This window comes from Ursus americanus, chromosome X (assembly GCF_024610735.1).
Source record: "Ursus americanus isolate L20-20 chromosome X, mUrsAme1.1.p, whole genome shotgun sequence".
Lineage (NCBI taxonomy): Eukaryota > Metazoa > Chordata > Mammalia > Carnivora > Ursidae > Ursus > Ursus americanus.
In genome coordinates this window covers 33,403,586-33,425,666 of record NC_142164.1, presented here as the reverse complement: position 1 = coordinate 33,425,666, position 22,081 = coordinate 33,403,586, and the positions used below count along the sequence as shown (strand labels likewise).

The 22,081-nt window shown below is 33.3% G+C and overlaps 1 protein-coding gene across 1 annotated transcript in view; it reads left to right on the top strand.

Annotated features, from left to right (window-relative positions):
- Positions 1-2,948: 2,948 nt before the first annotated feature.
- The window catches only part of HTR2C (5-hydroxytryptamine receptor 2C), a 147,026-nt gene continuing 127,893 nt past the window's right edge, over positions 2,949-22,081 (top strand). The window contains exons 1-2 of the mRNA XM_045804981.2: positions 2,949-2,983; positions 8,313-8,626. Of these exons, the coding sequence (XP_045660937.1) occupies positions 2,949-2,983; positions 8,313-8,626 (349 nt within the window). The remainder of the gene's footprint in view (positions 2,984-8,312; positions 8,627-22,081) is intronic.

The window sequence follows — 22,081 nt, the reverse complement described above, 5'->3', positions numbered from 1 at the left end:
ACCATATAAATTCTCATTTAAAATGAATCACTCTATCAGTTATCCCACCGGTGATATTTTTTCTTAATTTTATAAAACACAACTCTTCCCAAATTTGAGTACTTGAATTCCCAGGTATTCTTTTTCTGTCCAACAACGAGAATTCCATTATGAAAGATTGGCAAGTCTGAGCGGTTTGCAGATCAGAGTGTTTAATTAGTGTTTTTTTGTTATGGTTTTTTGTTTGTTCCTTTTAACTTATCTTATCCAAGGTTTTAAGAGGTTTTGTAGAAGTACTCACAGGACATTTCTCATTGCAAAATACCATCACAGTGACTTAGCCCTTTGGGGAAACATGTAATGTAGCAGTACTTACTTTACATAATTTATATATAATTTATTCCTGTCTATCACTTCCTATGTCTAAGCTTTTACCACCAATCAAGGGGCATTTTCTATCAGGTTTAGTCAACTTTCAAAAAATGCAAATTTGAATAGTATAGAAAAATACTATTTTGCCCTCAAGGCATTTTAGTTAATAAGTTGAAGATCTATATACATAATATACTTTTGTGATTATTACTTATCTCCTCAATTAACAAAATTGGAACTTAGAAAAATAAATATTTCTTGTTTAATTTTCCTGTTTATATTTCACAGGAAAATATACATGTAAAAAAGATGACAACACAGATTAATTTTTAAAGAAATACAGTATTTTGAGTACCAATAATGGGATTCCACCATGGCTGAGAAAATAGAAAATATAATGTTTAATGAGATAATTACCATATCAAGCTATAGCAAACACAATTTCAATTGGTTTGTTATACTGGAATGAAGCATACTTTACTTTGAAACTTTTAAGTTATATTAATTTTTAGACACTTGAAAAGTAAAAATTAAAAACAATTTTTATATTTTAATATTGGGGAAAAAGAAGGATTTTGATCTTTGTTGAGGGCTAAGAAGCAAAATAAGACCTTTTTGTCTTTCTGTACCATTTTTTTTTTCTGTCACTTATTTCCAGACCTCCCAGGAAGAGGGATTTATGCATTGTCTGGAAGGCATTTTATGGGATAAAAATAGTCTGACTAATGATCTTGGAATGTCACTCTATCTCTCCCATAGAATATTTTTTTTCTGGATACTGGAGGCCATACTTTATGCATTATTGTAGTGAAAGGGATGGTTTTGAGGTAGATTTCTGTGTAGGTAACACTGATAGAACTCACAAGTGAGAGGCGGGGAACAAGAAGAGAGAATAAATTAAATTCATAGCTTGAATGACTAGAATAATAGTACTCTTAATGAGATGGGAAACAGGGAGGTGCAATTTCTTCCAATAAAATTTTATTTCCGAACTTCTAAAAGCAACTAAAAAACACTAGAAGAGATTATCAACAAATTTTTATTACATTCCTTGAAAATATTTTCACATTAGACAGAACGGATCATTTTTCAATGTTATTCCACATTCTCAAGCTATTCAAGTCTCTCTTTCTCCCCCTCCCCCACCGCAACTACATTTTTCTCATTGACAGCCCACTGCGTGCAAACCTAACATCACAATCCTGACTCTTGTAAGAGCCTGCGATCCCAGAATTCAGTTAGATGTTTGGTGTGGGAAGAGAGTATAACCAAAATCCTAAAACTGAAGATATAGGACACCAAGAATAGAGAACAGAGAGGTTTACTCATTCTGTTCCCAGTTAGGAATCTCCAGGCAGAAAAAAAAAAAAGAAGGGTTTCTATGTTAATCACTAGAATTCACACTGAGTATTCATTCAATGTCAATGTAAAGACTGATAGTGACACGTGCCACTCCGTAAAGATGTTACTGCCACAAAGGAGTGCACCAGAGATTCTCAGCAAATTTGCAACCAGTCTACTCCTGGCCAACATGTTAGCATACGGAATATAGTGAGTGCTAAGTGGTAAATGATCGGGTATAGAAATATTTGGTGGGGTTTTGCAATGCAACAAATAACTCCTTGAAAAATAGCCTATAGAAGTGGAAGGTATTCATTCTGAAATTCTTTGATAAGTTGTTTGGAGAGTTTTCATGTTTCCTTCTTAACCTTTAAGATGCATTGTCACCTCTTAATCAATAAAAGAAATTAAGGTTTTTGTTTTCATCATCTTGTGCAACTGACCTTTTGTTTGCATTTTTAGCATTATTCCATGTGCCCTGACTATAACATATTATCTATTGGATACTAACAAGCTGGTACATAGGGTGATTCCTGTATTTAATATAGTAAACCTGATCAACTCGTTTATTTTGGTATAAACTTGGTGCTGCCCTCTGGAGAATATTGTTGGTTAATGCAAAAGTATAAATAAAGCTAAGTAAATGCAGATTGCTTCACTTTGAAGAAAATACATTAGAAATGTTGTACAAAATATGTTCACTTAATAGAAATACTTACAACTTACTTCAGTTTTTCATGTTCTTATAAGATGAAACCTTTGTATTTTATACATGCTACTTAATTATTACATCACAAACTTTCCCCAAATGGTTTGTTAATTAAGAAGCATATATTCTTAATTTCTTTCCCAAAACACTGATTTGAAGCTATGTGTACTCTAGGAAGAGAAGTTTTAATAGAAGCCCCAAATGAATAAAGTGTGTACAAGAAATTTTAGAAAAACTAAGAAAAAGAAAAGAAAAAAAAACTATGAAGATTGCATATTGGTAAATAAATGAAAAAGATATTCTCTGCCATTTTTTATCACTTACATGATATAACATCCTTGCCTGTTTGCTAAATTTTGTACTGATTATTTATCAATAAATATACTTAAGTTTATTTAATTGGCTGTTATGCAAGTTATTTGGACTTTTAACTAATTTTCTTTTTCTTTTTTTTTCTCTCTCCCCAGAAAGGATGGAATTATGAATCCAATCTGTTAAATTTCCTCTTCTCAATTTTACACTTTGGTTGCTTAACACCGAAGCAATCATGGTGAACCTGAGGAAAGCGGTGCATTCGTTCCTGTAAGGATGTTATTACTTATTATTTTTTAAAAGATAACTTTTTTATGGTAGCTTGCTCAAAAATGTTAGAGGTTTTTCTATGATCGTTCAGCTATGTTTGCCTCAATTTGCACAAATGACTTGCAGCCCACAGACTAATATCATGGATGTTCCTTGTGCAAAAATAAACGAAAAAAAAAACCCAATGACTTAGACTTCAATTAAACAGAACTGCTCATGTATTCAAATAAATAATATGGCAATAATATCTTAAATTCAAAAATAATTCCAATGTTCGCGGCTGCTTTCTCTATGGTTAAAATGTAGAAATGAGAGAAGTTCTTTCTTTTTCCTTCCTGCATGAACTAAACAGCTTAGAGGATAAAATGTCTTTATAAGTTTCTGGTTTTATAAAGAATAGTTGAGGTTGCAAAAGAATGGGTCAGAAGTCAGGGAGTAAAGGTTGGGTGATGTAGCTAGACAGAGGAAGACAATGCCATCTTCAGAAGTCTTGATACCATGACCCAGTAGTTCAGGTCATTAGAACGTCATATAAAGGAGATAAGAATTGGATTGAAGTACTGAACAATTCTAAATGTAATCTAATCCAGGTGTATCTTTTTTTTAACTTAATACAATGTTGGGTTCATTTCTTCCAAATCCACTCTTCAAGGAATGGGGCATGGAAAAAAGATGCGGGCTCTGTAAATTCTGATCAGTTACAGTTGAGAAGTCTTGAATCCCCTTGCTCCTACAGTCCCCTCTATGATTCCTGTAAAAGTGCTCCCCCAGGAAAAGGTTTACAGAGTAATATAGATATAAAGTACATCAACACTGCATCCTCCACACTATGCAATATGCTCCACTATGGCCCATCTTGGATGTCATCGTACATTGTGGTGATGGTAATCTCAGTGATGTGTGCTTCCAAGAGAAAAACAATAGACAGGAAAAGGAAAGGATGAAGGACAGTGATAAAGAAGGGAAGGGGTGCCTGGGTTGTGCAGTCAGTTAAGTGACAGACTCTTGATTTTGGCTCAGATCATGATCTCAGAGTCATGGGACACAGCCCTGCATCGGATGGATGGTAATCCACCTCTTCTAAAAACGCCCATTGTCATATGCCATGCAAAAACACAGTACATTTAAAACGTATAGACTTTTGAATCAAAATATCATCTTGTTTATCTACTAAGAATATAAAATTATATACTCATTAAACAGTAGCAATGAATAAATTGGTTGCATTGTTTGGAGAGAAATTATAGTTTTTGTGTACATATTTTATGAGACTTCTGTGGGCTTAATAACAATTAACTTAAGCTTTAGGATCAAGACCTAAATTATTATTCTTTTATAAGAGGACTGTATATATTTCACTGAGCATATAAATATTAGAAGTTAGGTTTAATTATAATATAGCCAATTCTTGATTACAAAACTATGGAAAATAGGATTGAACTTTAATAAAAATTATAATACTGTGTGCATAGTAGCACCCAATAAGAATTTATTAAATTTAATTGAGTTGAAACGAGGAAACTGAAGTAAATACTCTTTCAGGATCTTCCCATTAACATTATTTTGTAATTCACAATAGGTATACTTAGATTCTCTAAGCTTCCTCAGTAATTTAATATTTGTCTCATGGACTCTTTCATGAAAATTAAAAATATATCTGGCCAACAGAAGTAGGCAAGATAATCACTTGAAGAATTTCTCTACCCACAATGAGACATTCATATTTTAAAACCGATAATTGTCCAATAGTATTTCATGTGTTTTTTAGATACAATTTTATCCTGCATTCCTCTATCATTTCTAAAGATTTTTAAAATTTATTTATTTATTAGAGAGAGAGAGCACAAGTGGTGGAGAGGGGCAGAGGAGAGGGAGCCCAACATAGAGCTTGATCCCAGGACCCTGAGATCATGACCCAAGCCAAAGGCAAACACTTAACCAAATAAGCCACCCAGGCGCCCTTCTGTCATTTTTAGAGAAATATGAAAGGACTCTGATGTTTTCACAACTTGTTTAGAAAATTGCAGTTGGGTGCATATTCTGTTAGGACCTTATTCTCTAAGCTTCAAGATAAATATATTTGTGGTTCTATAACTGACAATTGAAGATGCAACATCTTACTATGAGGATAAACTCTTGTGGGACTACCTGAGATAATCATCAGCTAATTTAAACTAGAAGTTTTTTTCATGGAACACTACATCAAAAACTAAGAAATAATAATAATAATAATAATTAATAAATATATAATAAATAAATATAAATAAATAATAATATATAATATATAATATATAATTAATAAATAATAATAAAAATAATAATAAAAATTTTTATTTAAAAAAGGAATGAAGATAAAAAAATAATGGACTGATGCCTATAAATGACAAAAGGCTATATTAAAGAAATCATTAACTCTATATACTGAACTGTTACTGATGATATTTTAATAAAAGTTGCTCTTGAAGTAAAAAATAAATAAATAAATAAAAAATAAATTAGAAGTTTTTTGAAATGCCAGAAGGACACGTTTTTCTTCAGATAAGCCAGAAAAGACCCAGATTTAAAATTACTGTCTGAGTCTCGTTTTGCACAAATAGGCATCTTATTAAAATAAAATCAGGATTTAAATTCATCACCAATTGTGAAATACATGAGTTGGGGTATAGTTACCATAAACTACTTCTGTTTAACTTTGAAAGCAAAAAGAAGGTAAGCCCCAATATTTACTTAGGGCATATCATGATAAAGGTACAATTTTCAGGACTTTATATATATCATTTAGTTTTCCCAACAATCACATGATAGAGATCATCCTTGTTGTACAGAAGAAGAAATTGGTGCTCTAAGAGGTTAAGTGACTGGTCAAAAATCATTGAGGTCATGAAGTTAGGAAATTGACCACATGCCTAATGCAACTAATAGTGACAGAATAATCAAAGTTGAGAGCAAATAACTTGCTTCTATTTATCTGGTCCTTTATTTTAAGAATTTCTATTCACATCAATCAGATTACTTATGATACAGATTTTTCTAAACATATATTATTTCAGCTTATTTTTTATGTTCCAGGAAATAGAATTTACTGATTATTTGATACAAGAATTTACTGATTATTTGATAAAAATTACCATGTATATCACTCTCTGCATGTTGCTTAGAATGTCAGGTAGCTTTGACTAATAAGGAAGTTATTTTAAGCAAAATGTCAAAAATATTAGTTTTCTATCCTTTGTAGAAGGAGAAAGTCAAAATATTTTCATGATTTCTTCATTATCTTAAAAAACATGGAAGTAATATACTTTTATATTAAGTATACTTTTATACTTTTATATATAATAATATACTTAATATACCAAGATTTTAAGAGAAATAATTTTTAAATACTACAGAAAATTATTGCAGTATTTTACTTGAATTTTAAAATGCTAATAGTTTTTCAAGCTTAAGTTTAGAAAGTGTGGTGTGTGTGCATGGACATGTGCATAATATTATAGATACCATATCATTACAATAATCATAATCGTCCAGTTTTACTACAGTAAATTTCTCTGATGATTGGTAATAAATGATGAGCTAATCAAATCACATATGTATTTTCCCTGTATAGAGAAAATATTGTTATTTGAAAGAAAAAGTGAATAAGATAATGAAATAAAAGCATTTACATGAAGAACTCAGACTCTGAATGTTAGTCATGTGTTCAAGCTCCCCAATTCCAGAAAGACCCTTACTTCAACAGTCTTGCAAAAAAAAAATTATTCAACACGTATTTATACAAGTAGAGAAAATTTCCTCCTCTATAAATAATGACAAGGTTTCACAACCACTACATATAGTGTAGTTGCTGCTTACTATTTATAGAATAACTATTACTAAACATAGAATACACAAAAAACAGTTGTTTTCAAATAATAATATCTTTTAAGCAGGAGATATTGAATATGCTTGTCCTTCTTATCTATTTTATTAATGAAAATAAATGTTAGTTTTTTTTTTTTAAGATTTTATTTGTTTATTCGACAGAGATAGAGACAGCCAGCGAGAGAGAGACAAGCAGGGGGAGTGGGAGAGGAAGAAGCAGGCTCATAGCAGAGGAGCCTGATGTGGGGCTCGATCCCATAACGCCGGGATCACGCCCTGAGTCGAAGGCAGACGCTTAACCTCTGTGCCACCCAGGCGCCCCTAAATGTTAGTTTTAGTAGATACTTGAGGAACACACACTTTGAGAGGACACTTAATATATGTAACCTAAATAAATCTCCTACCACCACTGGGGAAGATGATTTGGGATGTACAAAACATAGCCACGTCCACTTCTCCTACATTGTTTGCCACCTGGCCTGACATTCTTATTAGTAGAGTCGACAAAAGTACCATCCTGAGAAATGCACAGTTTAAATTACTTAAGAGATTCTGTATCCAGCACAGGAAAAGCAGCAAACCCATAGGAATTAATCATCACCACAAATCAATCATTTTCTAGCCTAGAACAGGGCCCAGAAAACATAGGACAGAAATGAGCAGAGTGTCAGATACAAAGAAAATTTATAGCACAGATATTAATATGTATGGATCAGCCTAAAGTCATTCTGCAGCTGTGAGAAGGTAAAAAGAGTTCTAGAAAGAAATGAATATGAACTATGGCCACAACCCTCTGTGCCTCTTCTAACATCTTGCCTGAAGTTTGTCTGATGACAAGTTATTCCTTCTTAGCTTCAGATTAACAGTCCAATTTTCTTGTCCAGGTACTGGATATTTAAAAGAAAATCTTTCATTCTATTCTCAGTTGTCTCAGAAGATATCTAGAAGAAATTAATATTGAAAAAATATAAAAATAGACCATTACAGCGAAACAAACAATATGCAGTTTCATATTGCTTGTATAGAGTAACAGTTGAAAATACAGGCTTTGAAATCAGTGGGACCTGAATATGGACCCTGCCCCTGCCACTTATTGGCTGTGCTGCCTTGAGAAATTTACTTAACCTCTCTGAACCTCCGACTCCTCATTTGCATAATGGACATAAACCAATACTGACTTCATGAGGTTGTTATGTGTGATCAAATGAGATTATATATATATATATAATTTTATAATATAATTTTTAATTATATACATATATTTCCATAAACTAAGGGCCTGACTTATAATATTCCTTGGATAGAAAGAAGAAATACCGAGATTTTAATTAAGGGAGTAGAAATGATGATGACGATGATGATGATGGTGATAAGGTGGCTGAAGGAAAAGCAATTGTTTTATATAAGAAATGTACTGGGTATAAGCAATATAATATGTATCTGATTATTTTTTTTTCTTAATTTTCAGTGTGCACCTAATTGGCCTACTGGTTTGGCAATGCGATATTTCTGTGAGCCCTGTTGCAGCTCTAGTAACTGACATTTTCAATACCTCCGATGGTGGACGCTTCAAATTCCCAGACGGGGTACAAAACTGGCCAGCACTTTCAATCGTCATCATAATAATCTTGACAATAGGTGGCAACATTCTCGTTATCATGGCAGTAAGCTTGGAAAAGAAACTGCACAATGCCACCAATTACTTCTTAATGTCCCTAGCCATTGCTGATATGCTAGTGGGACTACTTGTCATGCCACTGTCTCTGCTTGCAATCCTTTATGGTAAGTACGATTTTATTAGTTTTTTAATCTCAGATTATATCCTAAATTTGTGTCAGGTATCATCTTAAACACTCATACAGTTAATCATTTTACTAATATCATTTGGAAAATGAAGAAAAATGCAAATTGTGTGACAGAAGAATTGGATGTGTATATCATATTTATTACATAAATCAGTAGCAGAATCTCCAAAAAACAAAATTTTATAATATATTAAAATCATACACAAATAATCTATTGCTCAGTCTCACTTATAAACAATGACAGTTGCCTTAATGTATACAATGGGACAGTGACAGAAACATGTTCTCACCCCTATATTCTGGGCGGTACACATACGTAGAAGGAAAGAAGGAAAAAGAGACTCATCATCTTTAATAAATACATTTTCAATAATCTTTTTAAACATTGGCAAACTAAGTGCTTGGCAAATAGTAAGCACTCAGTAACAGCTATTCTTCTTTATGGAGCTTACAATTTATGTTTTTACAAGGTGATGGGGATAACAAATTAATTAATAATTATATAAGTGCAAGGTCACATTATCACAATAAAATTCAGGCATTCAAAGTTTTCATAATATTGATTTTAGAGAGGTTTTTCGTTTTTCTTTTCATATTCTGCCATCCCTTTACCCCATTCATTTCAGATTTTATTTTTTTATTCAAGTGTAATTAACATACAGTGTTATATTAGTTTCAGATGTACAATATAATGATTCCAACAATTCTATATATTTCTCAGTGCTCATCAAGATAATAGTTCTCTTACTCCCCTTCATCTATTTTAGCCATCGCTCGAACCACCTCCCCTCTGGCAAATACCAGCTTATTCTCTGTATTTGAGTCTGTTTGGTTTTGTTTTTTTTTTTAATGATTTTTTATTATATTATGCTAGTCACCATACAGTACATCCCCGGTTTCCGATGTAAAGTTCGATGCTTCATTAGTTGTGTATAACACCCAGTGCCCCATGCAATACGTGCCCTCCTTACTACCCATCACCGGTCTATCCCATTCCCCCACCCCCCTCCCCTCTGAGGCCCTCAGTTTGTTTCTCAGAGTCCATAGTCTCTCATGTTTCATTCCCTCTTCTGATTACCCCCCCTTTCTTTATCCCTTTCTTCTGTTTGGGTTTTTTTTTTGTCTCTTTTTCTTCGTTTATTTGTTTTGTTTCTTACATTCCACATATGAGTGACATCATATGGTATTTGACTTTCTCGGACTTCAATTAAAGTTATATTCTCTAGGTCCACTGATATTGTTGCAAATTTCAAGATTTCATTCTTTTCCATGGCTAATATTCCATAGTGTGGAATATATATATTTTTTTCTTTTTTTATTCATCTATCAATGGGCACTTGGGTTTCTTCCATATCTTGGCTAGTGTAAATAATGCTGCAATAAACATAAGGATGTATATATGTTTTCGATTTAGTGTTTTCATTTTCTCTGGATAAATACCCAGTAGTGGAATTACTGAATCATATGATAATTCTATTTTTAATTTTAAACATAAAGAAAAATCCTCAGGGATTTCAGGTAAAAATAAGGAAAAATTTACAAGACTAAGAGAATTAGACTGACTTCACAATTAACAAAAATAAAGCAAAGTAATGGAGCAATATTTTTCAAAAAGTTAACCAATTGTAGGAGATTCTTTCAAAGGCAAATCTACAAAGGAAGAAAACGGATCACTAGTTTCAAGGGGTTTAAGGTGAGAGGATGACTGAAAAGGAGTATTTATTTTGGTATATGTTGATATGGTGGTGGTTTTATATATATATATGTAAACTATATATATAATGTAAATATATATATATAAATTCTTAAAACTTGAAAAGTTATAAATTCTAGTGTGCAGTTTTAAAAGGGTGAATTTTACAGTATGTTAAGTATACTTTAAATTAAAAAGTAGAAAAACACACTCAAAGTTTCAAATGAAGATTTTTACATCCAGACATGCTAGCCATGAAGGCTATAAAAAGTTGAAATTTATTTTAAAGTCAGAGAATTCTGAACCCATAAGCCCTTCTTAAGAAATTAAATAGTGGATGAGATTCAACTAACAAAGGAATGATTGGGAAAATTTCATCCAAAAAACTGATGATGAGCATTTAATATGGGTAATTTTAGATCTAAGACAAAAATAAAAGTGGTATAAAGATAGAAGAATACTGTTATATGTTATATAACATCTATTATGTGTTATAAGCTCTAAAAAATTAGCAAAAATGTAACTAAAGTTAGGAATCGAATAGAAAGGGAAAGAGGAAGAGGAAAGTAAAATAATTTTATTGATTTTTCTATCAACAAAAGGAGGAGTTAAATGGTACCATAAAAAAATGGCAAACCAGAAAGTAATAAATTTAATAAGAAAACAGTGGTTTAAGGGCATTAAACATGATATAAATAAAGCATGATATAAATGTGATATTAAAATTAACCACTAAAACAAAAAACAAACCTTCCAAAATCCCAAAAGAAATATAATTAACGAAAGAGCAAAAACATCCTTAGAGGAAGAAACACAAGAAAATATAACATTATGGGGCGCCTGGGTGGCACAGAGGTTAAGCGTCTGCCTTCGGCTCAGGGCGTGATCCTGGCGTTGTGGGATCGAGCCCCACATCAGGCTCCTCTGCTATGAGCCTGCTTCTTCCTCTCCCACTCCCCCTGATTGTGTTCCCTCTCTCGCTGGCTGTCTCTCTCTCTGTCAAATGAATAAAATCTTTAAAAAAAAAAAAAAAGAAAATATAACATTATGCCCTCAACGTTATACCATGATGTAATATGACAGAGGAAAACAAACATACTAGTAATAGCAGTAAACTTGAATGAACCTAAAACATGACTTAAAATGAAAGAATTTTAATTTGGCTTAAAAAGGAAAGCCCAACTATATCCTGCACACAAAAGAAACCCTTAAAACCCAGTGATTCATAATGGCTAAAAATAAAGGGATGAGCAAAAGTGCACCAAATAAATGGAATTGTGATTTAATGTCTAACAAAGTAAATTTCAAATGAAAACAGCAGCAAGAGTAAAAAGGAAGGATGTTTATTTATGATAAAAGCCACAATTAACAACAAAGATTTAGTGGTTAAGAATATCTATGACACCGATAGCACAGCAATGCCCTTTATAAAGCAAAAATGAAAGAACATGGGAGGACACGTTTATGAATACATTCTACTAATGGGAGATTTTTACACATCATACTCAGTATAAGAAAGATTGGGCAAAAAAACAAAAGGATATAGATCTTAGGGAGGTGTGTTGAGGTTCATACTCTAATCGAAGAGAATATAGCTTATTTGTAAGTGCATGTGGAACATGCACAGAAATTAATAAAATACTAGGCCATGAAGAAAACATTAGAAAAGTAAAAATATTATCCAAAGTGCTTTCTGATAAGAAGGCAATAATATTAGAAAAATTAACAACAAAAGTTTAAAGGCCATCTCATCTTGAAGTTCTAACAAATTTTTAAAACAACCCTTGAAGGGCACATGTCAGAATGGCCAGAATCAAAAAACAAACAAAAACAAGAAGTAACAAGTGTTGGTGAGGATGTGGAAAAAAAAGGAACCTTCATGTACTGTTGGTGGGAATATAAATTGGTACAACCACTGTGTAAACCAGTATGGAGGTTTCTAAAACAATTAAAAATAGAAATATCATATGAGCCAATAATTCCACTACTGGGCATTTATTGAAAGAAAACAAAAACACTTAATTCAAAAAGATACATATACTCCTATGTTTACTGCAGCATTATTTACAATAGCCGAGATGTGGAAGCGTATATGTTCTTCTAAGTTAATCTACCAGTTAGTTCAATTCCAATAAAAATGACAAGATTTAAAAAAAATTTTTAGAAGTATATTGTCACAAAAACATTTAACACAAGAGCTACCCTCTTAACAAATTTTTAAGTGTACAATACATTATTATTGACTACAGGTATAATGATGTAGAGCAGATATCTAGAGCTTATTCATTTTATTTAACTGAAACTTTGTACCTGTTGATAAGTCTCCATTTTCCCTTCCCTCAGTCTCCTGAAACCACCATTCTACTCTTTGATTCTATGAATTTGACTACTTTAGATACCTCATATATGAGTGGAATCATGCAGTATTTGTGTTTCTGTGACTGGTTTTTTTTCACTTAGCATAATGTCCTCCATGTTCATCCGTGTTGTCACATATGGCAGATTTTTCTTTTTTTAAGGCTAAATAGTATTCCATTTTATGTAGAAAAATATATAAAATATATTATGTATTAAATATATATATATATATTACATTTTCTTTTTTCATCTGTTGATGGACATTCAGGTTGTTTCCATATCTTGGCTACTGTAAACAGTGCTGCAATGAACATAGGAGTGCTAATATTTCTTCAAGATCCTGATTTCAATTCTTTTGGATAATATCCAGAAGTGGGATTGCTATATTATATGACAGTTCTATTTTTAATTTTTGAGGATCCTTCATAGTGTTTTCCACAGCAGCTGCACCATCTTATATTCCCACCAAGAGTGTGCAATAGTTCCCTTTTCTCCACATCCTTACCAACACTTGCTATTTCTTATCTTTTTGATTAACTACTCTGACAGGGTGAGGTGATACCTCATTTTGGTTTTGATCTGCATTTCTCTGATGATGGGTTGATGTTGAGCATCTTTTCACATGCATATTATCCTTTTGTATGTCATATTTGGTGAAATGTCTATTCAAGTGCTTTGCCCATTTTTCAATTGGATTATTACAGTTTTTTTACTTGAGTTGTAAGAGTTCCTTATATATTTTGGAGATTAACCCTTTATCAGATATATGAGTTGCAAATTTTTTCTCCATCCCCCTTCATAGGTTGCCTTTTCATTCTGTGAAGGTTTCTTTTGCTGTGTAGAAGCTTTTTTTAAAATTATTTATTTTATTGTTGCAATGCTTTTGGTGTAATATCCATAAAATCGTTGCCAAGACCGATGTCATGAAGATTTTCCCCTATGCTTTCTTCTGAGATTTTTATAGTTTCAGGTCTTATGTTTGAGTCTTTTGGATGCTTATCCTACAAGAAGCTTTTTTATGAAGTTAGATAAGTTGACATTAAAGTTCATTTACAAAACTAAACATTCAAGGATAGCTTGAAAAAACTCAAGGAGAAAAGCTATGCAAGAGGACTAGCACTAGGAAATTTTTAACATATTATAAAGTTTTTATCATTTAAAGTATATCATTGAACCATAGATAGACGAACAAGCAGAGTATAGTAGAAAATCTGAACTAGACCCTAGTACAAACGGATATGTAATACATGATAAAAGCATCATTCCAAATCACTGGGAAATGCTGTTGGCTAACAATATAGCCATTTGGAAAAAGATAAAATTTGATTTTGCCACATGCCAAGTATGAAAACAAACTCTAAATGGATCAGAAATCTAATTTTAAAAAATGAAACCACACAAGTACTAGAAGAAAAGAAAGGTGAATTTATCTATAACTAAGTTATATGGAAAGGATTTTTAACTATGACTCAAGATTTAGATGTGGTAAAGTAAAAGATTGATATCTTTGTGTAAGAATAATAATAATAATTTTTTGTCTTTTTATTTATTTAAAAAAATTTTTTTTATTATATTATGTTAGTCACCATACAGTACATTACTGGTTTCTGATGTAAAGTTCGATGATTCATTAGTTGCGTATAACACCCAGTGCACCATGCAATACGTGCCCTCCTTACTACCCATCACCAGTCTATCCCATTTCCCCACCTCCCTCCCCTCTGAAGCCCTCAGTTTGTTTCTCAGAGTCCATAGTCTCTCATGCTTCATTCCCTCTTCTGATTACCCTCCCTTTCTTTATCCCTTTCTTCCCCTACCGATCTTCCTAGTTCTTATGTTCCATAGATGATAGAAATCATATAATAATTGTCTTTCTCTGCTTGAAAAAAAAATAATTAAAAAGCACCATTAACAAAGCCCCAAAGCAAATAACAAACTCGGAGAAAATATTTGCAATGCATATCACAGATAAAGGGGTAATATCCCTAATATATAAAGACTTTTTAAAAACTGAGGTAAAAAGATCCAGCACTCAATAGGATCCAAAAAATAATGAGCTAAAGATATGAGTAGGCTATTTGTGAATTTTTTACATATTTTAAAACATTGTGAATTTTGAATTCTATATACACAGTGATATATACAGTCCTTAAATATATGACAGTGTTTAATTCTGATCATTGTAAGAGAAATGCAAAATAAATGACACTGTGATACCATTTTTTACTTATCAGATTGGCAAATTTATTTTATTTCCTTTTACTCATTATTTTTTAATTTATTTTTTAATTCAAGTTTATTTAACATACAGTGTTATGCTAATATCAGGTGTACAATATAATGATTCAACAATTCTATACGTTACTTGGTGCTCGTCACAATGTATACTGTTAATCCCCTTTATCTATTTCAACCATCCCCTCTCCCATATCCCCTCTGTTAACCACCAATTTGTTCTCTATATTTAAATATCTGTCCTTTTTATTTGTCTCTTTTTTCTTTACTCATTTGTTTTGTTTCTTAAATTCCACATATGAGTGAAATCAAATGGTATTATTCATCTTTCTCTGATTGACTTAGTTCACTTAGTATCATACCCTCTAGATCCACTCATGTTGTTGTAAATACAAATTGGCAAAATTTTAAAGCTTAATGTGGCACTGCTGCAAGGCTATGGGACATAGGCATTCTCATATATTAATGGTGGGAATGCCAGTTGGTACAGTAATTATAGAGGGGAATTTGGCAATACTGAACAAAATTACATATGCATGTATATTTTAGCCCAGCAAATCACCCTCTAAAAATTTCCCTGGATAATAAACCTCTGATAAAACAAAAATATGTACATATAAGGTCATTCATATGAGCATTGTCTGTCATTGCAACATATTTGAAACAACCTATGTACCCAGACAAAAGAGATTAATTGAATGTACTATAGAATGTCCACTTGATGGAGTACCATGAAACTATTAGCAGGAATAAGAAAGTTCTCTACTAATATGGAGTGATTTCCAACATATATTATGTGAAAAAAGCAAAATGCAGAAGAGGAGATAGGACATACTATCTATGTAAGAAAACAGACAAATACAAAAATATACACATATCTTCTTATTTTCGTAAAAAATAAATACAGAATGGTTAAATGAGAAACTAATAATGAGATTTATTACCTTCAGGGGTAAGGTAGACACTGGAAAGACAGGTTGGGTATGGAGAATTATACTCTGAATACACATCTTAGATAATTTTGATTTCAGAAACTGTGCTAATGTTTCATATATTTAAAAAATGAAGATTGGGAGAAAACTCTAAAATGGATTATGAACAGAGTCAAATGAACTTAACTCTATTTGAAATGAATAACATAACCACACTGAGTAGAGAGTACAAAAATAACCCTAACCTGTATAACTTTAAAGTGCAATTTTTGTCCTATATACACAATGGAAAACTAAAGAAAAATGTAAACGAATGAATTATAGTATTAGGTTTTATTTTACCAGAAGTACACAATGGCAATTCTGAAACTAATTCCTCTGTATTCTGGGATAGGATAAGTGTACAAGTATAGTGAAGATAATAGAAACCAAATTTCTCACTGTTGCATAAAGAAGTTGAAAACCTGGAAGGGGGAAACAAGTAATGAATCCTGTGGTGTTGGATTAATTTTCACGATATCCGTTTGAATACATGGAGAAAATAGATACTAATAATAATAGTAGTAATGATAGATATAGAAATAGAAATCAATATTTGTGAATATGTGTGTACTTAGAATTATTTTCTATTTTCTATTTCTGTCCATTAAGAGGGCCTAAAAGCAACAACACACGAGTAGCAGCAAGCACATATGGGAATAGACATTCCTTGGAGAAATGAGGCCCAGGACAAGAATATTATAACAAGACTGGAACATTTTTTGAGCTAGAAAATAAGGAAGTGCTCAAAGAATAATGGGACTGTATTTTTAAAAAAGCACAGACGCTAGCTTAATGGGGCCCCCTCATCAAATCTGGGAACATTTGAACATTAAAATGAATAATAAGAGTTCTGATGCCAACAAAAATAGAGTAAGCCCACTAAAGACTCCCTCTTTTGCTGGATTCATGTAATAATTCTGGAAAAAAAATTTCAAAAGCAACTGCCTAAGGACTCAGAAAAATAAACAGAAGCAGCCAGATTGGGAGGGAAATCAAAACTTAGAACTGTAACCTGTATGGGGGGTGAGGTTTTCATTTTTTTTTCTCCTTCTTCTCTCTAGCACCTTTGCCCCAAGGCGGGCACCCTGTCACATAGCTCCATGGTGATAGTATAGGAGTGGCTGGCAAATAAGTCCCTGAAGCCAAATGTCAGTGAAATCTCCCCCCTCCCTTTTTCATGCGCTGACTTTGCCAGAGGGATGGCTCTAGTCAGATAGCTGTCCTTCTGTGGTGTGAGCACTAAAATTTTGAAGAGACCCTTTCTTTTTTGGCCAGTGGACCAGAAAAAAATAGGCCTCTGTAGGCCAGAGAGTATGGGAAGGAAATCTCATGGAGGGGAGAGCAGAATAAAAGTTTCCCTAATTCAGTTGGAACCTGCACAAGTGCCAGTCTCAATCCTTAGCTCCACATGAACAGGACAGACCCTCAAGAAAGCATAGAAAATCTATAGAAAATTGAACTGATTTAAACAGCCATCCAAGTCTAGGACCATGCCCTGAGTGGCATGTGTGTGGGACAGACTCAAAGCACCACAGGCAAAGGTTTGGTAAACAAAAGATATTGAATCCATGACCCACAGATGTGAACACTAAGTCTGAACCTAATTAGTTTGATTACCTAGTAAACAAACAAGTAAACACAATCAGCATTCTTGAGAGGATTCTAACAGGACCCAGGGTCCACAAAATATAATATTCAAAATGTCCACGATGCAACACAAAATGACTTGACATTAAAAATACCCAGGAAATACTAAAAAATTTTAAAAGAAATGACCATCAACATATGCCAACCCGCAAATTATGTAGGTGTTGGAAATATCAGACAAAGCCTTTAAAATAACTGCTGTAACAATACTCCATGTAGTAATAAATAGAAGTAAATGGAAATATGGAAGTTCTTAATAAAGAAAAAGGAACAATGAAAAAGAAGAAACTGTAAAAAATTGAATATTTTATGACAGGAAAATCCAATATCCAATTTTTTTTTTAAATCACAGGATAGGTTCAATAACAGAATAGAGATGACAGAGGGAAGAGTCAGGGAACTTGAAGATGAATTAATACAAATCATCCGAATTAAAGAGTAGAGAGAAAGACTGAAGAAAAATGAACAAGGCCTCAAGAACCTATGGGACTCTGAAACTGTAGAATATTTGTGTCACTAAAGTCTTCCAAGTGGAGGAGAAAAAGATTGGTACAGGAAAAAAATTAAACAAAAAAATAACCAATTATTTTCTAAATTTTATGAAAGACGCAAATTTAGAGATTTGAGAATTTCATCAAACCTCAAAGAAAACTACACCAGCACATCATAATTAAATTGCTAAATACCAGCAATAAAAAAGAATGTTCTATTGATAGATAACACACAAAATATGAATAAACCCTAAACAATTCAGCTGAGTAAAAAGAGTCACACAAAAAAAGAGTACATACTCCATAAGTCCATTTATATAAAATTCTAGAAAACGCAAACCAATCTACAGTGGCAGAAAAAAAGACCAGTGGTTGCTAGGGACCAATGGGAATGGAGTGGACAGATGAAAATGATTATTAAATGGCATAAGGAAAATTGGAGGCATAATGAATATGCCTGTTATCTTGATAGTAGTGATTATTGCACAAGTGCGTGTGTGTGTATGTGAAAGCATATCAAAGTGTGCATTTAAATATGTACAGTTTTTCATTTGTCAATTATATCTCAAAGCTGTTAAAAATTGTAAGAAGCAAGTAAAGTAGTGCTTAGGGGAAGATTTATGGCATTAAATACTTATTTTAGAAAAATAAGAATGGTCTCAAAACAGTCATCTAAGCTTCCATTTGAAGAAACTAAGAAATGAAGAGCAAATTAAATTCAAAGCAAACAGAAGGAAGGAATTCACAAAGTTCAGAGCAGAAATCAGAAAGATTAAAAATTGGAAAGTAACAGAGAAAAACAAGTGAAACCCAAAGCTGTTTCTTTTACAAGATTCATGAAAATGATAAGCCCCTAGCCAGACTGATAAATTAAAAAAAGAGAGAGAGAAGTCAAATTACCAGTATCAGTTATGAAAGAGGAGCATCACTGCAGAATTTACAGACATTAAAATATAGTAACAGAATATTATGAAAAACTTTATGCCTATCAATTCAACAACTTACATGAAATAGACTGGTTCAGAATCTGTAACATTTACTCTGGTATTGCTCAAATAATTTCTTCTTTTCTGACTTTCTTTTTCCATCCTGTTTTCCTATCATTGCAAGTACATTTTTTTAAAAAAAGATTTTATTTATTTATTTGAGAGAGAGAGAGAGAGAGCCAGAGAGAGCATGAGCGAGGAGAGGCAGAAGCAGCCCCTCACCAGCAGGGAGCCCGATGTGGGGCTCAATCCCAGGACCCTGGAATCATGACCTGAGCCGAAGGCAGACACTTAACTGACTGAGCCACCCAAGCACCCCTGCACGTGCATTTGAGGTGTCATCTTTATTTGGTTCTATTTTCCACTATTTTTAAGAAATTAGAATATATATATCTAAGATCTGTGTAGACAAATCAATTATATAAAGGTATGTTGTTCGGCTTGCCAATACTGTCTAGAGGTGAGTCTATGAAAGTTGCAGAGCATATAATTAGTTGTTTGTATCTTTGTAGGAAGCTGCAGTAATCACAGCTAATATTTGTTGAGTATTTTCTATGAGCCAGGCACTGTTTTAAGCACTTTACATGTATTAAATCATTTAATTTCCACAAACCATATGACTCAGATACTGTTACCATCCAAATTTACATATGATGGAACAGAGGGACAGGATTATTACATAACTCACAAAATGTTACGTAGTTAGGGTATTATAGAGTAGGGATTTAAACTGAGGCTGTCTGACTTTAGAGTCTCTGTTCCTAAACACTGCAATAGATAACAGAGAGGATATAGCGCCCCTTTGTCAAAGAGGCAAGAGTAAAAGGGACAAATCCAAGTAAATATCTTCAAAGGAAAGTGGCAGACATGATATAAAAGCACCAACGTGCCCAGTTGTAGTCATGCAGCAAAATATATACACACCAGATCAGGAGGTAATAAGACTAGGGATGTTTGAAATAATGAAACAAACTAGAGCTGAGGGAGGATCGTTCAGGAAGACATCGCAGAGATGGTGACACTGGCCAAATATTAAGTATAAAGTTGAGTATATTATGTCAGGGACTTAACAGCTGTGGCAACTTTCATTCTCACAAAAATCTGATTTTATAGTTACAGAAATGGAAGATCATTCAACGGCCATTTTTTAAACACCTATTATGTGCCAAGCACTCATCTCGACTCTGTGGCTAGTGCACAAAACAATAACAAAAACTTTCCATCTTGAAGGTTCAGGAGCCTAACTAAAGTTTGGTCAAGAAAAGACTCTTTGTCACTTCATGCCACTTACATATTCCTCGCTTAGGCTCTGACTTCCCCAAGGTCACATGGCTGGACTACTAGACACTAATATCCATTTCATTTTTCATTACATCATTCTGACACTCACAGATGACTTTAAAACACTAGGACAGTTTTGCTTTATTCTGCTTGGGAGGGTGCATATAAATTGAATTCGAGGAAAATTTGAAGTCAAGTTGTTCCCAAGAACATCAAGACAGTTGGCCTGCTGGTTTTTAAAAGTGCATCAAGGTATTGGCAGAAATTAAGGTGGTTCTGCGAATTGGTTCAGTGCTTTAAATGTTCATTTGATGTCCAAGGCCTCTGGTTGTCATTGAAGTATTTAGTTCACAATATGCTTCAAAATGATTGTTCTTTTTTTTTTTAATATATATTTATTTGAGAGAAAGAGAGAAAGAGAGCAAGCGATGGGGAGAGATGGGGAGAGGGAGAGGAAGAGAGAGAATTTGAAGCAGACTCCCTGCTGAGCACGGGGCGGGGTGGATCAATCTCAGGACCCCAAGATCACAACCCATAACCCGAACCAAAATTGAAAGTCCGACGCTTAACCGACCAAGCCACCCAGGTGCCCCCCAAATGATTATTTTCCCATAAATATGTAAAGCGGGTTTTTTTGGACTGGTGAACTTCTACAATGACCTCATATCTCCAGTTAAAATGTATTGTTATTGCTATAAATTTCTTCCTCCCTCAAAACCTCTGCTCACTGCAAACCTCTGGAAAGATCTGCTATGGTAATAGGTAGGATTTGGCCCTTCAAGTCTGGATACAAAAAGCGATGTAATTCATAGGGTGTAATTAAATAATGCACATGCACACTCCCAAGTTCAGGCACACATGTTCCCAGCTTCCCATTTCTCTCCAACTAGTTTTTCATTCCATTCTCACTTGGACTCTACTTTTATTTTTAAAAATGGAACTACTTGCAAAGGGACTAAGCACATGAAACTTAAGAGATGTTAAATGGAGACCTGGGAACAGACACCGAAATGTTCAAATTGCCAATGCAAGTGAGCACACGCTATTAAATTTGATGAAGTTCAGTCACGTTTCAGTGCAATGATACAGAAACTCTCAGGCTTTAGATGTTTAAGCCAGGAATCATTCAGAATGAAATGCAGCAATTAAATCAGAACTTTTCAGATTTAGTGTCTTAGACACTACATATTTATTTTAGCACAGCAAAGCTGTGCATAAATGAGAAAAAAATATTCAAATGTATTTGAAAGTTCGTTATGTAGTTTGTAAAAGTCTCAGTATCTCTTATGCTATAAACTGCTGTTTTACTTAAAGGATGATTATTTTCCTCCTCCCATTATAGGCTTCCCCCAGATCCCCTCCCAAGCCACCTAGCAATGTTCTCTAGGTACTTTTAATTCCCTCAAAAGAATGCATCATGCCCTCTGGGCTACTGCGCCAGAATTTTAAGGCTCATGATACAGAACTGATTGACTAATGCAATATGCCTAAGAACAGCATAAACACACAGCAGTTGACAATTATGAGTTAAGTGCTATTTCTGCATGTAGACTGTCAAAATGCTTGAGGGGCATAGTGTTTAAATCACAAGCACTCATATCTATTCCTCACTCATCAGAATCCAACTTCAGGTGTCCCCATCCTCTGTTACCAGCCTAGGACATCGTTTGGGGGGGGGGCACTGGCAGTTTAATTGCTCAACTCTTTCGCACACATTCAACTCTCATAACCCAAGAAATCATTCCAAATTATCTCTAAGTTCCATCA